Consider the following 18904-nt stretch of genomic DNA (forward strand, 5'->3'; position numbering starts at 1 on the left):
TTCTTACAGGGAAGACTAAGGGGGTTTAGGATGAGAATATGGTCAAAATGCATTATATACTTGTATGAAACCCAGTACTGTGTACACTGACTATATGCCAATAAAAAGATGACTTATTGAGTGAACAATTTAGAGTAATTTTCTAGGTGTTCCCCTGTGGGCTGGTGAATTTATGTCAATTGCACACAAACTAGTCACCTGGGAAGAGGATCTCAATTGAGAAAATTTCTCTATCAGACTGGTCTGTGGCCATCCATGTCTGCGAGGCATTTTCTTGGTAATTGATTAATGTAAGAGGGTACAACTCACTGTGGGTAGTGCCAACCTTGGGCAGGTAGTACTGGTTTGTATAAAACAAGCCATGAAAAGCAAGTCAGTAAGCAGCATTCCTCCAGTAGTCTCTGTTTCAGTTCCTGCCTCCAGGTTTCTGCCTTGGCTTCACTCAGTGAAAGACTCTTGGCTCTCTGCTCCTCCCTGTTCCAGAGACAGCCGCATCTTCTCATGCAGTGCCAGCCTTGTCTCATAGACAAGATGGTGAAGGTTGGTGTGAATGGATTTGGCTGTACTGGGCGCCTGGTTACCAGGGCTGCCTTCTCCTCTGCATCTGGTAAAGTGGAGATTGTTGCCATCAACGACCCCTTCACTGACCTCAACTACATGGTCTACATGTCCCAGTATGACTCTACCCATGGCAAGTTCAACGGCACAGTCAAGGCTGAGAATGGGAAGCTTGTCATCAATGGGAAGCCCATCACCATCCTCCAGGAGCGAGATCCCACTAACATCAAATGGGGTGACACTGGTGCTGAATATGTCGTGGAGTCTACTGGTGTCTTCACCACCATGGAGAAGGCTGGGGCTTACCTGAAGGGTGGGGTCAAAAAGGTCATCATCTCCACCCCTTTGGCTGATGCTCCCATGTTTGTGATGAGTGTGAACCACGAGAAATATGACAACTCCCTCAAGATTGTCAGCAATGCATCCTGCACCACCAACTGCTTAGCCCCCCGGCCAAGGTCATCCATGACAACTTTGGCATCGTGGAAGGGCTCATGACCACAGTCCATGCCATCACTGCCACTCAGAAGACTGTGGATGGCCCCTCTGGAAAGCTGTGGTGTGATGGCCATGGGGCAGCCCAGAACATCATCCCTGTCTCCACTGGTGTTGCCAAGGCTGTGGGCAAGGTCATCCAGAGCTGAACGGGAAGCTCACTGGCATGGCCTTCCATGTTCCTACCCCCAATGTATCAGTTGTGGATCTGACATGCCGCCTGGAGAAACCTGCCAAGTATGATGACATCAAGAAGGTGGTGAAGCGGGCATTCGAGGGTCCACTAAAGGGCATCCTGGGTTACACTGAGGACAAGGTTGTCTCCTGCGACTTCAACAGCAACTCCCACTCTTCCACCTCTGATACTAGGGCTGGCATTGCTCTCAATGACAACTTTGTAAAGCTCATTTCCTGGTGTGACAATGAATATGGCTACAGCAACAGGGTGGTGGACCTCATGGCCTACATGGCCTCCAAAGAGTACGAAACCCTAGACCACCCACCCCAGCCCAGCAAGGATATGAGAGCAAGAGAGAGGCCCTCAGTTGCTGAGGAGTCCCTGTCCCAACTCAACCCCCAACACTGAGTATCTCCCTCACAATTCCATCCCAGACCCCATAATAACAGGAGGGACCTAGGGAGCCCTCCCTATTCTCTTGAATACCATCAATAAAGATCGCTGCACCCACAAAAAAAAAGTCTGTTAACCTTTAAGCCAAATAAACTCTTTCCTCCCAAAGTTGCTTTTGTTTTATCACAATGACTGGAAGCAAACTAGGACAACAGCACATGGTCACTTGGGTATTTCTTCTGTTCTTGTTAGATTCTAAGTTCAGAAAAAGGCTCTCTCTCTCTCTCTCTCTCTCTCTCTCTTTCTCTCTCTCTCACACACACACACACACACACACACACACACATACACACACACACATACACACACACATACACACACACACCACACACACACATACACACACACATACACACACACACACACACACACACACACACACACCACACACACACACCACACACACGTGTGTGTGCGCGCACTCAGTAATAACTAAGAAGCTGGTTGTTTCTTAAGTGTCCTTCCTTCTGGTCCTAGTCACAGCCTCATTAGTGCCAGCAAAAGCACTCAGTTGTTAATTGACTTAAGAAATCAGGATCATTAAAATTGAAAATGTCCATTTAAACCAGCCTACTCCTTTGTGATGTTAAAGTGTCCCCTTCGTGAGTGCATTCTTCTCTCTCAGCTAGGCCTATTACAGCTTTTAACCTGGGCTTTTCATTCACAGCCTCTAGTGGTCTTATTGCTATAATTTTCACAAGTAGAACACTGAAGCAATTTAATATTATTTTTTTTACCGCAAAGATTTGTTTCCATTTTGCATGTATTGGGTAGCTGAGATTTCTATAGCATCTTAAACTAATGACGTAATCTTACAGCATTAAGAAGAAAATGCTTAAAAGCTGAAAAACAAGAACCACCAAAAAAGAGGTTAAAATGTTTAAATTAGTATGTGAGGAGCTGGAGAGATGGCTCAGCAGGTAAGAGCTCTCGCCATGCTGAACTACTCAGCTTCCGTCTTCGGCTTGAAAGCCACCTTATAGTAAACCTCTATTTCTCAAGAACTGGGGCTATGTCCTACCTGTGACCTTAACTACAAATGGTTCTGCACTGCCTGTTCCAGAATATGGCAACCATTCCTTTGTTTCAAAAAGTTAATAACTGTCTTGCAACCCTACCTTTATTTCTTTTTTCTAAAAAATACATCTTTATATGTAAAAGACCCACCAGTTTTCTATTATAAAATTCATAAAAAGAATCATACAAATTAAGAGGCTGTATTTGCAAGGTGAACGACTGAAAGACTATATTAATACTCCATAAATTCTTTTTAAACTAAGTGAAACCTAAATTAAATAAACTCTCTGTTATTCAGGGCCATGTAATGTGGCTATAAAATTCAGCAAGCGACCACACAATCCTTTCCTTCTCTTTTTCTACTTCTATGAACCAGAGCTTTTCTATGTACTCAGACTGGTGTTAAACTTTTGGTCTTCCTGTCTTGGCCTCAGAGTCCTGAGATTACAGACCATCATGCCTAGCTCCAATCAGTACTCCTCTGAAAGTGAATAGATACTGTTAAGTACTTAAGAACAAAAAATCCCATAAAGTTAAAAAAAAAAAAAAACAGGCACAGTTGTGAACACATGCCTGTAGTCCCAGCTACGCATGCGGCTAAGGAAGAAGTCATCTGAGCCCAAGTGTTTGAAGCCAGCCTTGGCAACACAGCTAGCTACTCCTTCACCCCACTCCCCACCAAAAGGAGACACGTCTATGATAAATGTCACATAGGTAAATAAGGTAATGTGGGAAACTATTTCCTGGTGTGCCTTGCTCCCTCAAAGTCAAAGCTGACTGGCACAAGCACCCTGTGACATGTGGTTAGCACCTCAAAATAATAAACAGTTGCATTTCCATTCCTTTTACTATGCCCCACCCCACACTGGAGACTGTACCTAGTGGTTTATGTGCTAGGTAAATGTTCTAGCACTGGGCTTTACTCCTGGCCCTCTTTTTATGTTAGGAAAGGGTCTCACTGGCCTAGAACTAATTCTTTATTGCAGGCAGACCTTAAATCTATAACCTGACTCGGCCTCCCAAGTATCTAGGATTTCATGCCTGGACTGCCTGCCTGACCTAGAGATAGATTTTAACATGAAGGCTTTCCTCTTCCATGAGACACAGTGACCACAATAACTGAAATGAAATTTCAGTGGGTATTAAGTCTCTGGCCAAGCCCCTCTCTCCAGCAATTCAAGCTTCTACAGGTGAGAAGCTGGCAGAACTGTGGGTTGGTCTACTGCATGTGTCTCCCTGGGATTGCTAATTTTCTGGGGGATTCTCCGCCAGGTACTGTTCCCATTCAACTTCGACCAACTTGTACAGCTCTGTTGTGGCCTGGGCATCTTCCACCGAGGAATGTCCACTTTTTTCACCTTGAATGTCCCAATTCAGCAGTTATTTGGTGAGATGCTTCAGGGACAAAGTGACATTTTCTGGACAGTCAGCCTTCCGGTTGAGGAGTGAGGGACCCAGGATGAAAGTACTGTAGGGCTTTGTAGTCATTGTGAATAGCATGCCCTACCACTACCTTCCCTGAGAGTATCTTCAAGATCGGACTCTGAGCAGTCTTAAAGGGGGTAGCATTAACCATGTGCCACTTCTGGATGCCACTCCATCTGGTCCAGTAGTCCACAATATAGCAGGGTGGGAAGGATGTACTCATCTTAAAGCACATCTCCATTGTAATTCACGATGCTGCAGCAAGCCAAGGAACTCACACACCCTTGGGTCCCGTGCCCACCATTTCACAATTTATTGCCACCATCTTCCCGAGCAAGTTTTGGGGGGACTTTAGGACAGTTATCCTCTGAATAAGCTTGGGTGGAGTTCTGTCCATCATTTTTCTTCAAGGGCTTCTTCTTGAAGCCTTTATCCTTTGGGTTTGGGTGGAGTTCTCTGCACGGAGCCATATTGGATTTGGACCTAGCCGCTTTTTGACTGCATGGTTCAAAGTGACTCTGGGCTGTTTGGCCACAGAGACTCACCCCGAAGATGACTGCCATAAATCTTAAGATTGTTGGATAAAGCCTCTCCCATGAATTTACGGCACAGGAGTATAACATTCAAGGGATGCCTCAGCTCGAGCAGATACCGGTTATCTCCTCAGTCAACACCCAGTGTCTCTACCACCTGACCTCATCGCCTGACTTCTATGCCTCCAGCTATCACTGCCTATACCCTCATCTCCCCCTCCTTCATATTTCACAAAGGTCACTCCCCCTACCTGAAAGCCTTAAAAGCTGCAATGTTCATCCCAATAAACGAGACCTTGACAACAGAACTTTTGCTTGGTCTCCTTCTTCTCTTCACCCCCATTTTGGCCCACAGGTAGAAAGCCTCTTCGGGACCCTGAATAACTGGGTCCCCGCTGGCGGGGACAGTTCTCAGTAGTAATTTTCTTTTTCAAAGGCTTCTTCTTGGATCCCTTCTTCTGGGTGTGAAATGGGTAGCTCTTAGTGTTTGGAAGGGCACCCTGAAATTTCCCTAGCAAATCTATTTTAGTCACAACAGAATCAGTCTTCTTTGAAGGAGCAAGGGTCAGCCACGACAATGATGCTTTATTGTTTTTGAACTCTTCTGAGTCCCTCCTGGAGACAGCTGCCTCTTTCTTCTTCTTTGGGCATGGAAGGATCTTCGAAATGCTATCTATTCTTGAAGTTTCCCCTTGCTTTGGAGGTTCTGAGTTCAACTTAGACACCTTGCTAGGGGGTTGGTTCTTTTTATTCACTGCTGGACAAAACGTTGATGTTTGGCATTTCCTCCAAAAGCCTTTTTTGAAGGTTCCCCAAAGTCCAAATTCAGAAGTATGGTAGGCATGAGGTCAGTGGATGGTGGGAGAAAGCTGGAAAGAATGGCTCACTGATTGAAAAAGGATGAGACTCTCATTCTCTATGGAATCCCATAGTTCAACATGTGGAGGTCAGCAATTAGTCTTGGGGACAAAAGAAATCCTGATACCTGCACCATAGGCTTCCTAGTTGGGTCCCAGTAAGATCTCAAGCATCAGGAACTGAATGTAGGTGCAGGCACGTGCCTGGACTGCAAGAACACGGCAACCGGAAGGCGGCTGGCACACACGCATCTGCAGCGCCCCCACCTGAGGCAGCAAGGCCAGCATCTCAGAGTGTGTGAACTGCCACAAAGGTGGTGGTGGTGGTGGTGGTGGTGGCTGCCGCGGTGGCATGGGTGGCGACAGGGGGTGGGGGGTGGGATGTACTCCCCAGCCCTTCGGGTCCTGTGGAGCTACAACTTGAAGGCAGTGGGATGCTCTACCTTTATTTCAAATGGTTTGTTATAACCACCTTATTATGACTACCTCTTGTTATGACTACCTTGTTATGCCCACCTTGCAACCATGTATCTGTTTCAGCAGGTCATTAGGACTAACTTGTCGTGCTTATATTCTGCTCCTATAACCCTGCCTATTTCACCCACCAAAACCCCATGTGGATACCCCCTACCTGTAAGCTATACAAACCTTGTTTTCCTCATGTCCAAGGCTGACCTCCTGAATCCCAACTTACGGGGCGGCAGTCGATATACGAGTCGGCTGACCAAATCACCCAGTGCTCCGAGGGACCAGACCACCAACCAGGGAGTGTACAGGGATGGATCCATGGCTCCAGATACATATGTAGCAGAGGATTGTCTTATGCAGACTCGATGCCCCAGTGTAGGGGGATGCTGGAGCCATGGGGCAGGAGAGGGTGGATAGGTGGGGGCGCATGCTCATTGAGGCAAAGCGATGGAAGAGTGGGCAGGTGTGGGATGGGGAATTTGTGAAGGGGTAACCAGGAAGTGGGATCTCATTTGAGGTGTAAGCAAATGGGATGATTAATAATCAAGAAGCTTGCTTTAATTGTTTTCTTTAATTAATTTGGCCATGACGATTTGAGTCAGTCTTTTTCATTGCATCTCTGAGATTAACAGCTCTTACAGAGGACCTGGATTCGGATCCAGCATTCATATGATTAGTCTCAACCACCCAGGTAACTGAAAGCGCCTGGTATGGGTATACATACATTCAGGCATAACACTTGCACACCTAAAATAAAAATAAACAAGCCTAAACTAAAAGTAAAAAATAAAAATTAGCATATGAAAACTTCAATATGAACAACTAAGTTATCCGACGTTCCCAGAGAAAGCCACGCCTACAATGAACATTCCGCAAGGCTGAACTTCAATAGTTGTGAAGAAACTGGAATGTTGCAGGTCAACAGTCGAATTATCTTCGTGTATTTAAGGCCCCTAAATAGCCACTCATTGCCTACCTCTGTGTATGATTTAACATCCTTGTGACTATTAGGTAAGCCCATTTGGAATGTACAAACGTTCAGAACCCTAGCTTCCACCAATCTAAAATATCAGGCCTATAGCAGATATTTCCCTGCTTTTCTGAAACCTACCTACCTGATGTTTTCATCTATGTATTGGATGGTGTCTTACTGTCTCTGTACTGTTACTGTAAAAATTTTATGAAACAGTTATTACATTGGAACATGCCATTTGGGGTAATTTAAATTTGTTTTCTTGGGCCATGGTCAACTCATATTTGGCTCCCCCCAAAATATATTTTCTCCTTTGAGGCACAAGTTGTATTTTTATACATTTATGAACACTTGGGCCAAGAATAGGGCAGATAAGGGAAGTAGATTAGATTATTACTTTACTTATAGATTTTTATTTATGTGGTGTGTGTGTGTGTGTGTGTGTGTGTGTGTGTGTGTACCACATGGATGCCAAAAAAGGGTAACTGGATCCACTAGAGCTAGAGTTACAGGCGTTTGTATGTTCAACATGGATGCTGGGAACTGAAGTTGGGTAATCTGAAAGAGTAGCAAGCACTCTAACCACTCAGCCATCTCTCCAGTGCTATAGATTCTGTTTTAGAAGTGTTTGTTACTTTGTTCACTATGTTCTTTTAAATTAATTTTGATTTTTTTAAAAAAAATATTGAATTCAGGGGCTGAAAAGATGGCTCAAAAGTTTAGAGCACTTATTTGTTGCTCTCCCAGAGAATACAGATTTGATTCCCAGCATGGACATGGTGGCCACTGTGATCTATAACTCCAGTTCCAGAGGATATGATACATTCTTTTGATCTCAGTGGGTACCAGGTACATATGTAATGCACATACATACATACATGCAGACAAAACATTCATACACATAATTTTTTAATCTAGAAAAGGGTCATACATAAAAATATTGAATTAAAGTCTTACTGATTGTCAAAAGGTAAAAATAACATACACCACAGGGATCCTACACCTAGGTCCATCCCTAGCACTAAAACATGCACAACAAATATTTGCACACGATGATTCACAGCAGCACTATTCATAATAGGCCAAAGGAGGAGACTGGCCAAAGGTCCATCAAAAATAAATAAATTGCGATAAATATATACAACAGAATTTTATTGAGCCATAAAAAGGAATGCTACAATTTGAGTAAGCCTTGACAAGATTAAAGCCAATGAAAGAAACCAGACACAAAGGTTCACATACAGCATACAATTTCACTCTTGTGAGCTATTAGAGTAGAAAAATATAGAAAAAGGGAAGATTAGTGGCTGCTGAGGGGCTAATGATCTTTTAAAAAAAAGTCTCAAGTGGGCTGACAAACTCTGGACTGGAAAGTCGACTTTACTGATAAACATCCTGGGGAGGAGGGTGCTGGTCAGGAATCAGCACACCAACTTCCCCTGCTACCTACCACTTTGAGCCTGCGGGGGGACTGACCTGCAGGTGGAATCTTTCATGCCCAAAGTCCTGTTTTCTTCCCTACAAAATTCCCAACCCTTCTGTACCACATGCACACAGTGTCCACTCCCAAAAGGAGATGGGTGTCCTTCGGTTATTCTGGTTGAGAAACAATTCTGCTTATGTAGAATTGGATTTTGTGGTTTTGTGCTTTTATTCTCAAGTCACCTCCACTGATCCTAATGTAACATTTGGTGCCAAAAACCAGAAGGGGTTTTGAGATCCCGCACCCGTGCCTCTCCTCCTCCCTCTCCCTCCCTCTCTTCCTTCTCCCTCCCTCCCTTCCCCCCCCCGCTACCTTTTCTCTCTCCCCTTATGCATCTCCATCTCTTTTCTGAGACCCCCTCCCTTTGAGGTAGGTGAGGGAGCTTACTAGGGCTCAACAACCCAGTCATAACTTGAAACCTCTGGGTTTGGAGTGGGCCATGTAAGCCCAATTTGGGTCCCTTCCCTCATCTGCCTTTCTTTCTTGCTCTCTCACTTTGATCCTCTGACCTAAGACCTTCATGATTCAATTACAATTCAACACACACTCCAAGGTAAGGTCCAGGTTTAGTCCACATGTATTCTAGACTGACACCCTTGTCCAAACCCTAAAGATCCTCTGGCTTTGCCCTCCAGATCATCAGAATTTTGAACACCAGGAATTCTTCCAGCATCTTACCTTTGGCATCCAGGTCATTGGAATTGGGGTTGCTCATATTTCCAGCCCCTGGTCACTCGTTTCTGGCCACTTTCTGGTTGTAAGTGACAACGTATCAGAAAGAGCCTTATGAGCCCTTACATTGCCTAAAATGGTGTCAAGATATCCATCCTTACACTTTTGGCTTGTCTTAAGCACCGAGGCATTAGTAAGCTTGTACACTGAGATCTGGACCCAATAACAAACTGACTGGTACTTTAAACTTTCAAATCCTCACCAATGTAAATAACTTCATAAAACAGAATGGCAAAAGATCTAAAGCCACTACCTGCAAATCTCTTTTCTCTTGCCCTTGTCCTTTGTTTTATTCCTCCATTTCTGAACATCAGATTTTACCAGCTCAGACTTCTAAACTGAATTCGATAAACTCTCTCAGATGTTTCTTAAGACCCCCCTCCCTATCAGAACAAACCATAGTAACGTGTGTTAGCAAATTGTCCTGTGCTATTTAAGTTCAGTGAGAAGCTGGTTCTGGAGTTAATTTACCCTTCCCGCTCCAGACTCAAAGTCCTCCAAACCCCTGACCTGGGTCAGGCTGGCCCTCTGAACCTGTCACTGGGAGAAGGAGCAAAACAGCCCAACCCTCCCAGGTTCTGGAACTGGCTGATGACATTCCTTAGGAAGTTCATCTCAAGGGCACCTTTATCTTCTGTCTCTTCTGAGCTTCTGAGAGGAACACCATGTGGCTACTCATCAGTTACTTACAAACTCAGCTTCCTTGAGCTGAGGTCATGGAATTCTTTGCCCCTTCTTTATTTTACTATGTTGGGCCTACCTGCCTAGGTTATAGGTACCATCTCCTGCTATCTCCAATACTGGCCCACTATATTACCTCTTAAAAGGAAAGGGTGGAATGATCTACATTTGATCTTTGAAATGGTGGGGTCCACATGTACTTGGAATACCCATATAGGATGGGCTCACTTTACCATAGGGCTGAGTTCACATTGAGAAGAAAGAAACCATGTGGCTTGCTGCCCTCCTGGCTGGTGACCTCATGAAGATGGAAGAAATGATGTAAGGTGGCCCGCCACCTTTGCCATCCTGGGTAATGTTGGCAAATGGCACAGGTCAAAATGTCAGCACTCATAAAACTTCCTGATCCCACTGAGCCCTCTGACAATCACTACATTCCTTTCTACTAGACTAACGGGAAAAATTCAGACTCCAAGGTGTTATTTGGTGATTTTAATGTTTCGTTTTTATTTTGATACAGTCTTTGCATGATACATTGACTGGCTTCTAAAGAGGACATAACAATTTTCCCGGGCACGTGCCTCCAACACTGTCATACTAACAAATGGAGCTAACACATTGGGATTTACAGGTCCCAACAGGACTCAAAGGATAATGTGCCGGGTGCTAGGCAAGCTCTTGTCTGTGAGAAGCTGGGTCCCGATGCCCATGATTTCTGCCTGGAATCTCCAAGCCCATTTTCCTCTAACTGAGATAAAATGTTGTCATCAAATGGCTGTCTTATGTTCTGGATTTTGCCATTTGTTAAGTTTATGGTGGCCCCTTAGACGGACCCTCCTCTGAGGCACTTGACTAAGCTGCCCTTCCTACATCACCCCTTTGTCAGCTCTAATCAGTTAAGAGTTCTATGCACCCAACCTCCTAAAAGCAGTTTGGGTGACCTCTGAAAAGAGGACTAATGAGCCATCCAACTCATCCCTCTTCTTGCCACTCTGGGAACTTTTTGTAGGGACTCAGAATTAAAACAGTAGACTGAAGACTTCTGTGCATCAATTAACCTGTCTTGCTAGCTCTCAGAAAACCTTAAAGCAATTTCAGATCATCTTAACGTCCTTCAGGACTAACTCGGTTCTTCGGTTGCTTCAGTACTTCAAAATTATCAAGGACTAGAAATCCTGAAGATGGTATCTGCATCCTCTTCCAGGAACAATGCTGCTTCTGCAGCAACAAACAGAAACTGCTTATAGGATAGGGCTCAAAGGCATAGGGACCAGAAAAGATTGAATGACGGGTGTGCTGACTAGTTTCATATCAACTTGATACAAGCTAGAGTCATCTGAAAGGAAGGAACCTCAATTGAGAAAATGCCTCCATAAGATCAGCCCGTAAGGCATTTTCTTAATTAGTGATTAATGAGGAGGACCCAGCCCACTGTAGGTGGTGTCACACCCCAGCTAGTGGTCCTGGCTTGTCTAAGAAAGCAGGCTGAGCAAGCCATGAGGAGCAAATCAGTAAGTAACAATCCTTCACGGTCTCTGCATCAGCTCCTTCCTCCAAGTTCCCAGTTGAGTTCTTACCTTGGCTTCCCTCAATGGACTATGAATCAGTGTATAAGCCAAAGAAACTCTTTCCTCTCCAAGGTGCTTTTCACCACAGTGTTTCATCATAGCCATAGTAATCCTAAAACGACACCTCTACTATGGAAGGCCTTTGGTTCCCTCCTACTCTGACTCTTCCCTTGATCACTTCTTTCTTCCTAATTCTAATCATCCTCATACTTTTATGTTTTACCCTAGCCTTTAAACTTTCTATAGAACTTCCTTCTAGATTAAATCACTGCCATTACTAGATTAGCAATAGGACAAATGGATACCCTGGCTAAGATCTCCTACTAGATCCCGAGTCTGATGTCTCAGCTTAACATACGCCCTCACCCTTAACTGTCTTCCGAGGGTCCTCTAGGAGCGTGTAAAGGAAACCACAGAACCCACTGCAGCCAATGAAGTTAAAATGTTCTTCCTATTACAAAAAGTCAACCCTACCTGAGCCTCCTTAGATCCTGGACACAGAGCCTATCCATGCTCCTCCTGTCCCTGTTGACCCCCTTCATGCAGGATACAGCCAATGACAGAATATGTCAATTCCCTACTTCTAAGCAGTCCTCAAGGTCTGGAATGAAGGGTTAATGACCTTTTAAAAAAGTCAGGTGGGCTGAGGAACTCTGGACTGGAAAGTTGACTTTACTGATAAACATCCTGGGGTGGGGGGGTCAGGAATCAGGACTCTCCTGATAAGAGGATCAGCGCACCAACCTCCCCTGCTACCTACCACTTTGAGCCTGCGGTGGGTGGGTGGGTGGGAGTGCTGAGCTTTGAGCTTGCAGGTGGAATTTTCCATGTCCAAAGTCCTCTTTTCTGTCCTATGAAGTCCCCAACCCTTCTGTGCCACGTGCACACAGTTCCCACTCCCAAGGGGAGACAGGTGTCCTTCAGCGGTTTTGGTTAAAGAACAAGTCTGCTCATGTAGAGGTTGATCAGTGCTTTCTTTTATTTCCAAGTTGCCTTGATCAATGTAGTTACAAGAGTTGCCAGAGGATGAGGACAGAAAGAAATACCTCTGGAGTGACTGCCCATGGGAACAGAGGTTAATTCTGGAGTAATTTCATAAAACTGAGAGCTGTGAAGTATCAGTAAATGCCAATGCATAATTCACTTTACAATTGTTATTTTTCCAACTGAAAAAAAAGTTAGCCAAGTGTGTTTGTATATGCCTTTAACTCCAGCACTCGAGAGGCAGAGAATGGCATATCTTTGTGACTTTAAGGCCAGCCACAGTGAGTTCCAGTACAACCAGGGCTACGTAGCAAAAACTTGTCTCAAAAACCAAACAAAAATGCTGATCTTGAGCACAGAAGAACAGCTCACACCTATAATCCTAACTCATGAGAGGCTGAGGCCAGAGGATCACAGTGAGCCAAGACTATAGCCGACTACACAGTAAGTCCCATGTTAGCTTGCACTACGGAGTGAGATGCTATCTCAATAAGAAAAAGACAAAGCAACAGAAAAGACATGAAAATAAAAGAGGGACTTATTTGAGAAGAAGGGTTTCAGTGAGAATGGAGTGAGAGTGTAATAAAAAGAGGGGGCAACAACTGGGATATGAAAAATAATAAATAAATAAATCACTCTGAAAAAAGTTTTTAAATGACCAAAATAATTCTATGTATGTACGAAGTTGTCAAAAGAATAATAAAAAGTAATTTGAATTTAAAAAAACAAAGTGATTATTGTTTTGTTTTTAATGATTTTTAGTGGGTGTGTCTGTGTGTGCACATGCTGGGGTCAGAAGACCTGTGGGTACTGGTTTGCTGCTCTGTGTGGGTTGAAGAGATGGAACTCAGCCCTACTTACCCCGATTCCTAAGTTTTCAGATTCCCTTTTACATTTTATATTTGAGAAAATAGACTTACTGGAAATAAACAGAATGAGAACGTAAAATAATCTTAACTCCCATACTAACCTGTAGTTCATGTCCAGGTAAGAGAACAACTCATTTTTAAACCCAAAATTGGTTATAGCATATGCCCACCACCTTACCCATGCAATACTGTGAAGACAAAGTTCCCCCAATTCCTGCTTACCACCTTGAACTCACCATGTTCTGGACAAAACAAAAACACTTTCTACCCCGGGATTGCTGTTGAATTACATTTAATTAAGTACAGAAATGTGTGAATACTACAGGCTGCCTCTGGAGGGAAAAGAAAAGAATCCCTTTGGTTCTGTTTCATGAAGTAAACATTTGCAGATTCCCTTTGAATCTTCACAGCCCATGTCTAGGGAACAGAGTGGTGGTTTCTTCAGATAATTCTTTCATCTTAAGTATAATTACTTCAGAGGCTTAAAAGAAAAGGTAAGTATTAGTTACATCAAACAGTGAACAATACGCACCTTTAAAATCATCCCTGTTAATCTTTACAGCATTTTAGTTTGTTCCTGAAGGTCGTCATCTATAAGGTCATCCCACTTATCCCTCAGATAAAGAGAACAATATACAGGGAGATCACAATAGAATGACACAAGTCTTTATGGTTCTTTTGTTCTTGTTTTGCAATTCTGGGAATTGAACTTGGGCCCCAGGCAAGCCAGACAAGCATTCTATCACTGTGCAACAGCTGCAGTAGAACAGAGGAGTGAGCTCCTGACAAGTTGTCCAAAAGCAGCCATTCCATCTAAACACTTGCATATCAACTCAAGGCCTGACCTAACCTCTAGAGTGATCCCAAGGGACATGTGTCTCTGAGTATAAGCTTAGTAACACTACCCAGGACACTGTCCTCTTCGAATATAGAATATAGTAACAAAGGAAATAAGTTGCCCTTTAACACCAATCCTGTCTCTAGCCTCTTCTGACAAAGAAACAATACTACCTTTTCATTTTAAATTTTAGATTTATTTTATGTATATGTGTGTTTTGACTGCATGTATGTATATACAACACATGTGTGCCTGGTGCTGTCAGAGGTCCGAAGAGGGTATCAGATCCTCTGGAACTACAGTTAACTCACTGTAAACTGCAAAGGGGGGGTGCTGTGAACTGAACCCAGGCCATCTGCAAGATCCATGTGTGCTCTTAACCACTGAGCCAGCTCTCCAGCCCCAATACTATTTTACTTTATACAAAGGCAAGAGAATCTGCTCTGTTATGAGTGACCTACAACACATTCAGCAAGATGTTAGCTTTTTTTTTTTAAACTTTTTAAGGACTTAATTTATTTTATGTGATGAGTGTTTGCCTATATGCATGTCTGTGAACCATGTATGTGCCTGGTACCTACAGAGGCCAAAAAAAGGCATCAATCAGATGGCCCAGAACTGGAGTTGTAGATAGTCATGAGCCACCATTTGGGTGCTGGGAATCAAACCTGGGTTCGCTGGCCAGTGCTTTAAGCCACTGAGCCATTTCTTTAGCCCTCCTATTTTGGTTTTAATTTTTTTTTTACTAATATGTGTGTGTGTATAAATGTGTGTGAAAGAGAGAGAGTAAGCACCATTGTGCCACAGCATGTGTGTGAAGATCAGAGAGCAAATTCCAGGAATCCATTCTACCCTTCCAACAATGAATTCTTACCCTCTTAGGTGGCTTCTGCCATTCCTGAGGCAAGAAAGAGCTTCAGTTGATATCCAGCTCAGCAAACTTCGCCTCTGAAAAGCTATCATCACTGGCATCACTGTATATGTCACTAGATTAACAGAGAAAAGTCACTTGGCAAGATGGTAAAAAAAATGCTGCAAGTCATTATTCAAGGTTTAGCTCCAAACCTGTTCCATAATTACAATCCATGTAGAGAAAATACTAAGGGATATTCTCTGATCACTTTGTAGTCCAATGACATGCAATGGTCCTTTTTTGCTCAGAGAAAGGGATCACTTACCTTCATCACTAGTTGTTAGCAAATCTAGGAATGTGTTTCATGGGTTGAAACATATAATATGAAGAGTACCAGTCAGCTGCTTACTTCCACATAGCCTTGACTGTCCTACAGCCTGCCTGTGACTTGGTTTTTACTAGAGGAGTTCTATTAGCAAACTGATTTCATACAAAAGCCTGAAGCCAGGAGCCGTGCCTCAGGCTTGTATTCCTAGCACTAGGAAGCTGAGGCAGGAGAATAGCCAAAGAGTTCTAGACCAGCCTGGACTATTATAAAACCCTGTCTCAGAAAGAGGGGGGCAGGGAGAAGGAGAGACAGAGGGAGAGGGAGAGGGAGAGGGTGAGGGAGAGGGAGAGGGAGAGAGAGACCTTCAGGAAAATGGATGCAACTGGAGATGATAATATGTGAATTAACCCAGTCTCAGAAAGACAAATGTTGTATATTCTATCTTATTTGGGACTCCTATTATTTTACAAGAAATATAAAACCATGCATGTATATATGACAGGAAAGAAGTAAAACTGTCCAAAGGGACAAAGATAACTAATGAGATTAAGAGAAAAGATAAAGGAGGGTGAGGATGTGCAGGAAAAGGACTCTCAGTATTCAATATATACTTGTAGAAAAACCTGAAAATTTTGTTGAATTTGAATCATTTTGTAAAGAAAGAAGGTCACCAAGAATGCTCAGTGTCTTAAGGCACTTACTCTAGAGACTTGAGACCTGCATTTGATAACTGACTCCCAAAGTTGTTCTTTGGGCTCCACTCTCAGCACGAGGCAGACATGTATTGAAATACACCCCACACACATCCGCAACCCCCCCCACACACACACACACACAAAATTTTTGGAAAAAAAAAGAAGAAATGAGACAAGTGCAAATGAAGTCAATATGGACACACCTCAAAGGAGCTGTTGGGACTTCAACCCTGCTCCCTTTTGCCTCCTAGCATCATAATGTAAACAGTTTTCTTTTACCATGTGTTCCCACTGCGATGCTCTACCTCACCATGGGACCAAAAGCAAAGAGCTAGCAGACCACAGCCAGAACCCTCACATTTGTTTGTTTTTAGAAAAAGAAGGCATAGTTGATGGATCCCTCTATTTCAAGTCAAACTAAATTTGGGGCTAAATCTCACTCTATCCGAGGCTGAGCACTACTTTGTCCTATTCCTACTGAAGTCAATTTGTTCCCAAGGTGATGATAGGAACTCCCTATCTAGGAACCCAAGGCCAGGATTTATCTTGTTAAACAGCCACCTACTTGTGTAAACCTCCCCTACCATTACTGCTTATCTTAGTTTTGGTTAAACTGCTTACTTGTGTAAAAATTCCCCCTGCAGCTGCCCAGCAAGATAAAAGGATGTGAGTTTTGTTTTCCAAAGCCTCTTACTCTAAAATCTCTGGGCTACTTGGGTCCTGAATACCTGAGAGTAGTCCCAGAAGCTGTAATAAAGAATTTCAACTGGCTATAAACTGTGTCTGAGTGGTCTTCTCTGATGGGCTCCCCCTAACAATAGCATACACTAATGTCTCTTGGGTTTTCATCTGATCTTCTGTCCTAAAGTGGGTAATCTGACCTTCCCCTGAAGCAGATCGTGAGATGCTAAAATGAAGGATGCCCCCCTGACAGGGAAGGCCTCCCTGAAGACACCTGAATAAGACAGCTTTGCTGAGTTCTCCCAGTTGATTATCCTGACATCACATCCTGTCTGTTCATTATATTTCTCCATGCCTCTCCTGCTGTTCATCAGATATGTTATAAGAGAAAACACTAAAGAGGTCAGTGAGATAATTCAACGCGGAAAGTCCTTGCTGTGCAAGCCTGAGGACCTGAGTTCCATCTCCAGAAGCCACATAAAAAGTGAAAGCAAAGAAACAACTCCATAAAGTTGTCCTCTCATGTACACTGGAAGGGAGGGAGGGAGGGAGGGAGGGAGGGAGGGAGGGAGGGAGGGAGGGAGGGGGGAGAAAGCCAAAGTTACATTTTAGGTTTTAATTACTGTGCCTAAGAGATCCATGAAACAAAAATGCCTCTAACCTGTAAGCCCAACTACAGATAGCTCCTGAAATGCTGGAGCCTATTAGTCCCTTAAACAAGTTCGTTTGACCCATCTGTGCTGGATATGCTTATGTACTTGATCACATGTATGCTTGTCCCTGATTAGATGGAGATAGGAGGTACATATGCAGGAAATATGTCAGAATGTATGCTTATCCGTGATTTCACCGGGTGGGAAAGGTAATGCACTGTGGATTTTGTCTTTTTAAGCCCCTGCAAAATGTGACTTGTTGCCATTTCGTGGGAACCCCAGAGTGGTCCAGGCCAGAGCCCATCCTCCTGACCAGTATTTAATTAAAACTGGCTTGGCTTTAAATTGTGGTAGTGGTCTTATTCTTGACCTGTGTGATCAACAAAAGAAAGAACAAACTAAGGCTTCTCTGTTTGGGTCTTTATTTCCTGAAATGACTCCTGTGTCATAAAAAATATGTAGTGAATAAATATGTATTTGGGGAAAGGTGTTTGGGTTGGTACTGGGGTTAGAATGCAAGGCCTTGCATACAGAAGGCAAGTATATTTTTTCTTTTCTTTTTTTTCGGAGCTGGGGACCGAACCCAGGACCTTGCGCTTGCTAGGCAAGTGCTCTACCACTGAGCTAAATCCCCAACCCCGGAAGGCAAGTATTTTATTGTTGAACTACATTCCTGTTTTATTTAATTTGAAGCAAGGTCTCTTCTACTCTTGTAGTACAGACTCGACTCTACCTCCTGAGTACTGGGATTACAGGAATGAATCACTCTCTTCCCAATCCTCTTGTTGATCTTTTCAGAAACAAAGTCTCACTAAATTGTCCAGATTGAACTTTCGTTTTCCTGTCTCACCCTCTCCAACGAACTGGGATGCTGTGCCACTGGAGTTGGCTATGTCATGCATTTCTATTATTAATCTCTCTTTTGTAATAGAAGCCTCAACCAGAAGCTTTATCAGAATAAAGGCACAGATTGCGTCTCCACCCGCCATCAGCGACAAGAAAGAACCAGACAATGGTAAACACAACTGTATACTTCTGCTCCCTAGTCGAAGGCAATGCTGGGGTTGTTGAATTGTTGAGTTTCTTTTTAGTGTTTAACAACCACAGGGCCTCCCAATATGAAGGTACTGCACTTAACATCAGTACTTAACATCACGGAAGTCTCACTGTGAAAAAGTGGTCATTTTCTGCAGACACATTCCACAGAGCTTGAATTTGACACTAATTAGGCAGCAGACAAGCATGCTATCTTAAGACCCAGGGAATACCTAGCAGTCTACACACACGTAGTAATGTACTCTCTGAACTGGCTTTGAAACTGTAACTACTTTGGATCACAGCACTACTATGATTTATAGTCAGAATCATCAGTGTTTTCTGTTCTCACATTCCTCATAGGTCTGGGGTTTGAAAAACAATCTGTATAATATATACATCAATTTATGGTAACAAATATATGGGATGTTCAGGTTATCTTCAGTCACACATAGTTTTTTCAAAAGGACAGATCCTTACATCATCTCTATAAGTTAGCTCTGCGATTAAAGTGTGCTCGGAGCCATGGGCTCTGTTTGGGGTTCTC

General features: G+C 43.5%; 1 protein-coding gene and 2 pseudogenes across 6 annotated transcripts in view; 1 reads left to right on the top strand and 2 right to left on the bottom strand.

Moving 5' to 3' along the window:
- Positions 1–531: 531 nt before the first annotated feature.
- Positions 532–1639, top strand: LOC147998197 (glyceraldehyde-3-phosphate dehydrogenase pseudogene; annotated as a pseudogene).
- Positions 1640–3946: 2307 nt separating this feature from the next.
- On the bottom strand, positions 3947–5626 carry LOC103690820 (interferon-stimulated 20 kDa exonuclease-like 2 pseudogene; annotated as a pseudogene).
- A 6750-nt stretch (positions 5627–12376) lies between these two features.
- Positions 12377–18904, bottom strand: part of Ctps2 (CTP synthase 2) — a 140508-nt gene continuing 133980 nt past the window's right edge. For all 6 annotated transcript variants that reach the window (NM_001034998.2, XM_087600622.1, XM_087600623.1 and 3 more), the window contains exons 18-19: positions 14987–15098; positions 12377–13755 (exon numbers count right to left, since the gene is read on the bottom strand). In NM_001034998.2, coding sequence (NP_001030170.1) covers positions 15029–15098 — 70 coding nt within the window. In that variant the 3' untranslated portion in view covers positions 12377–13755; positions 14987–15028. The remainder of the gene's footprint in view (positions 13756–14986; positions 15099–18904) is intronic.

Source organism: Rattus norvegicus, chromosome X, assembly GCF_021556685.1.
Source record: "Rattus norvegicus strain SHRSP/BbbUtx chromosome X, alternate assembly SHRSP_T2T, whole genome shotgun sequence".
Taxonomy (NCBI): domain Eukaryota; kingdom Metazoa; phylum Chordata; class Mammalia; order Rodentia; family Muridae; genus Rattus; species Rattus norvegicus.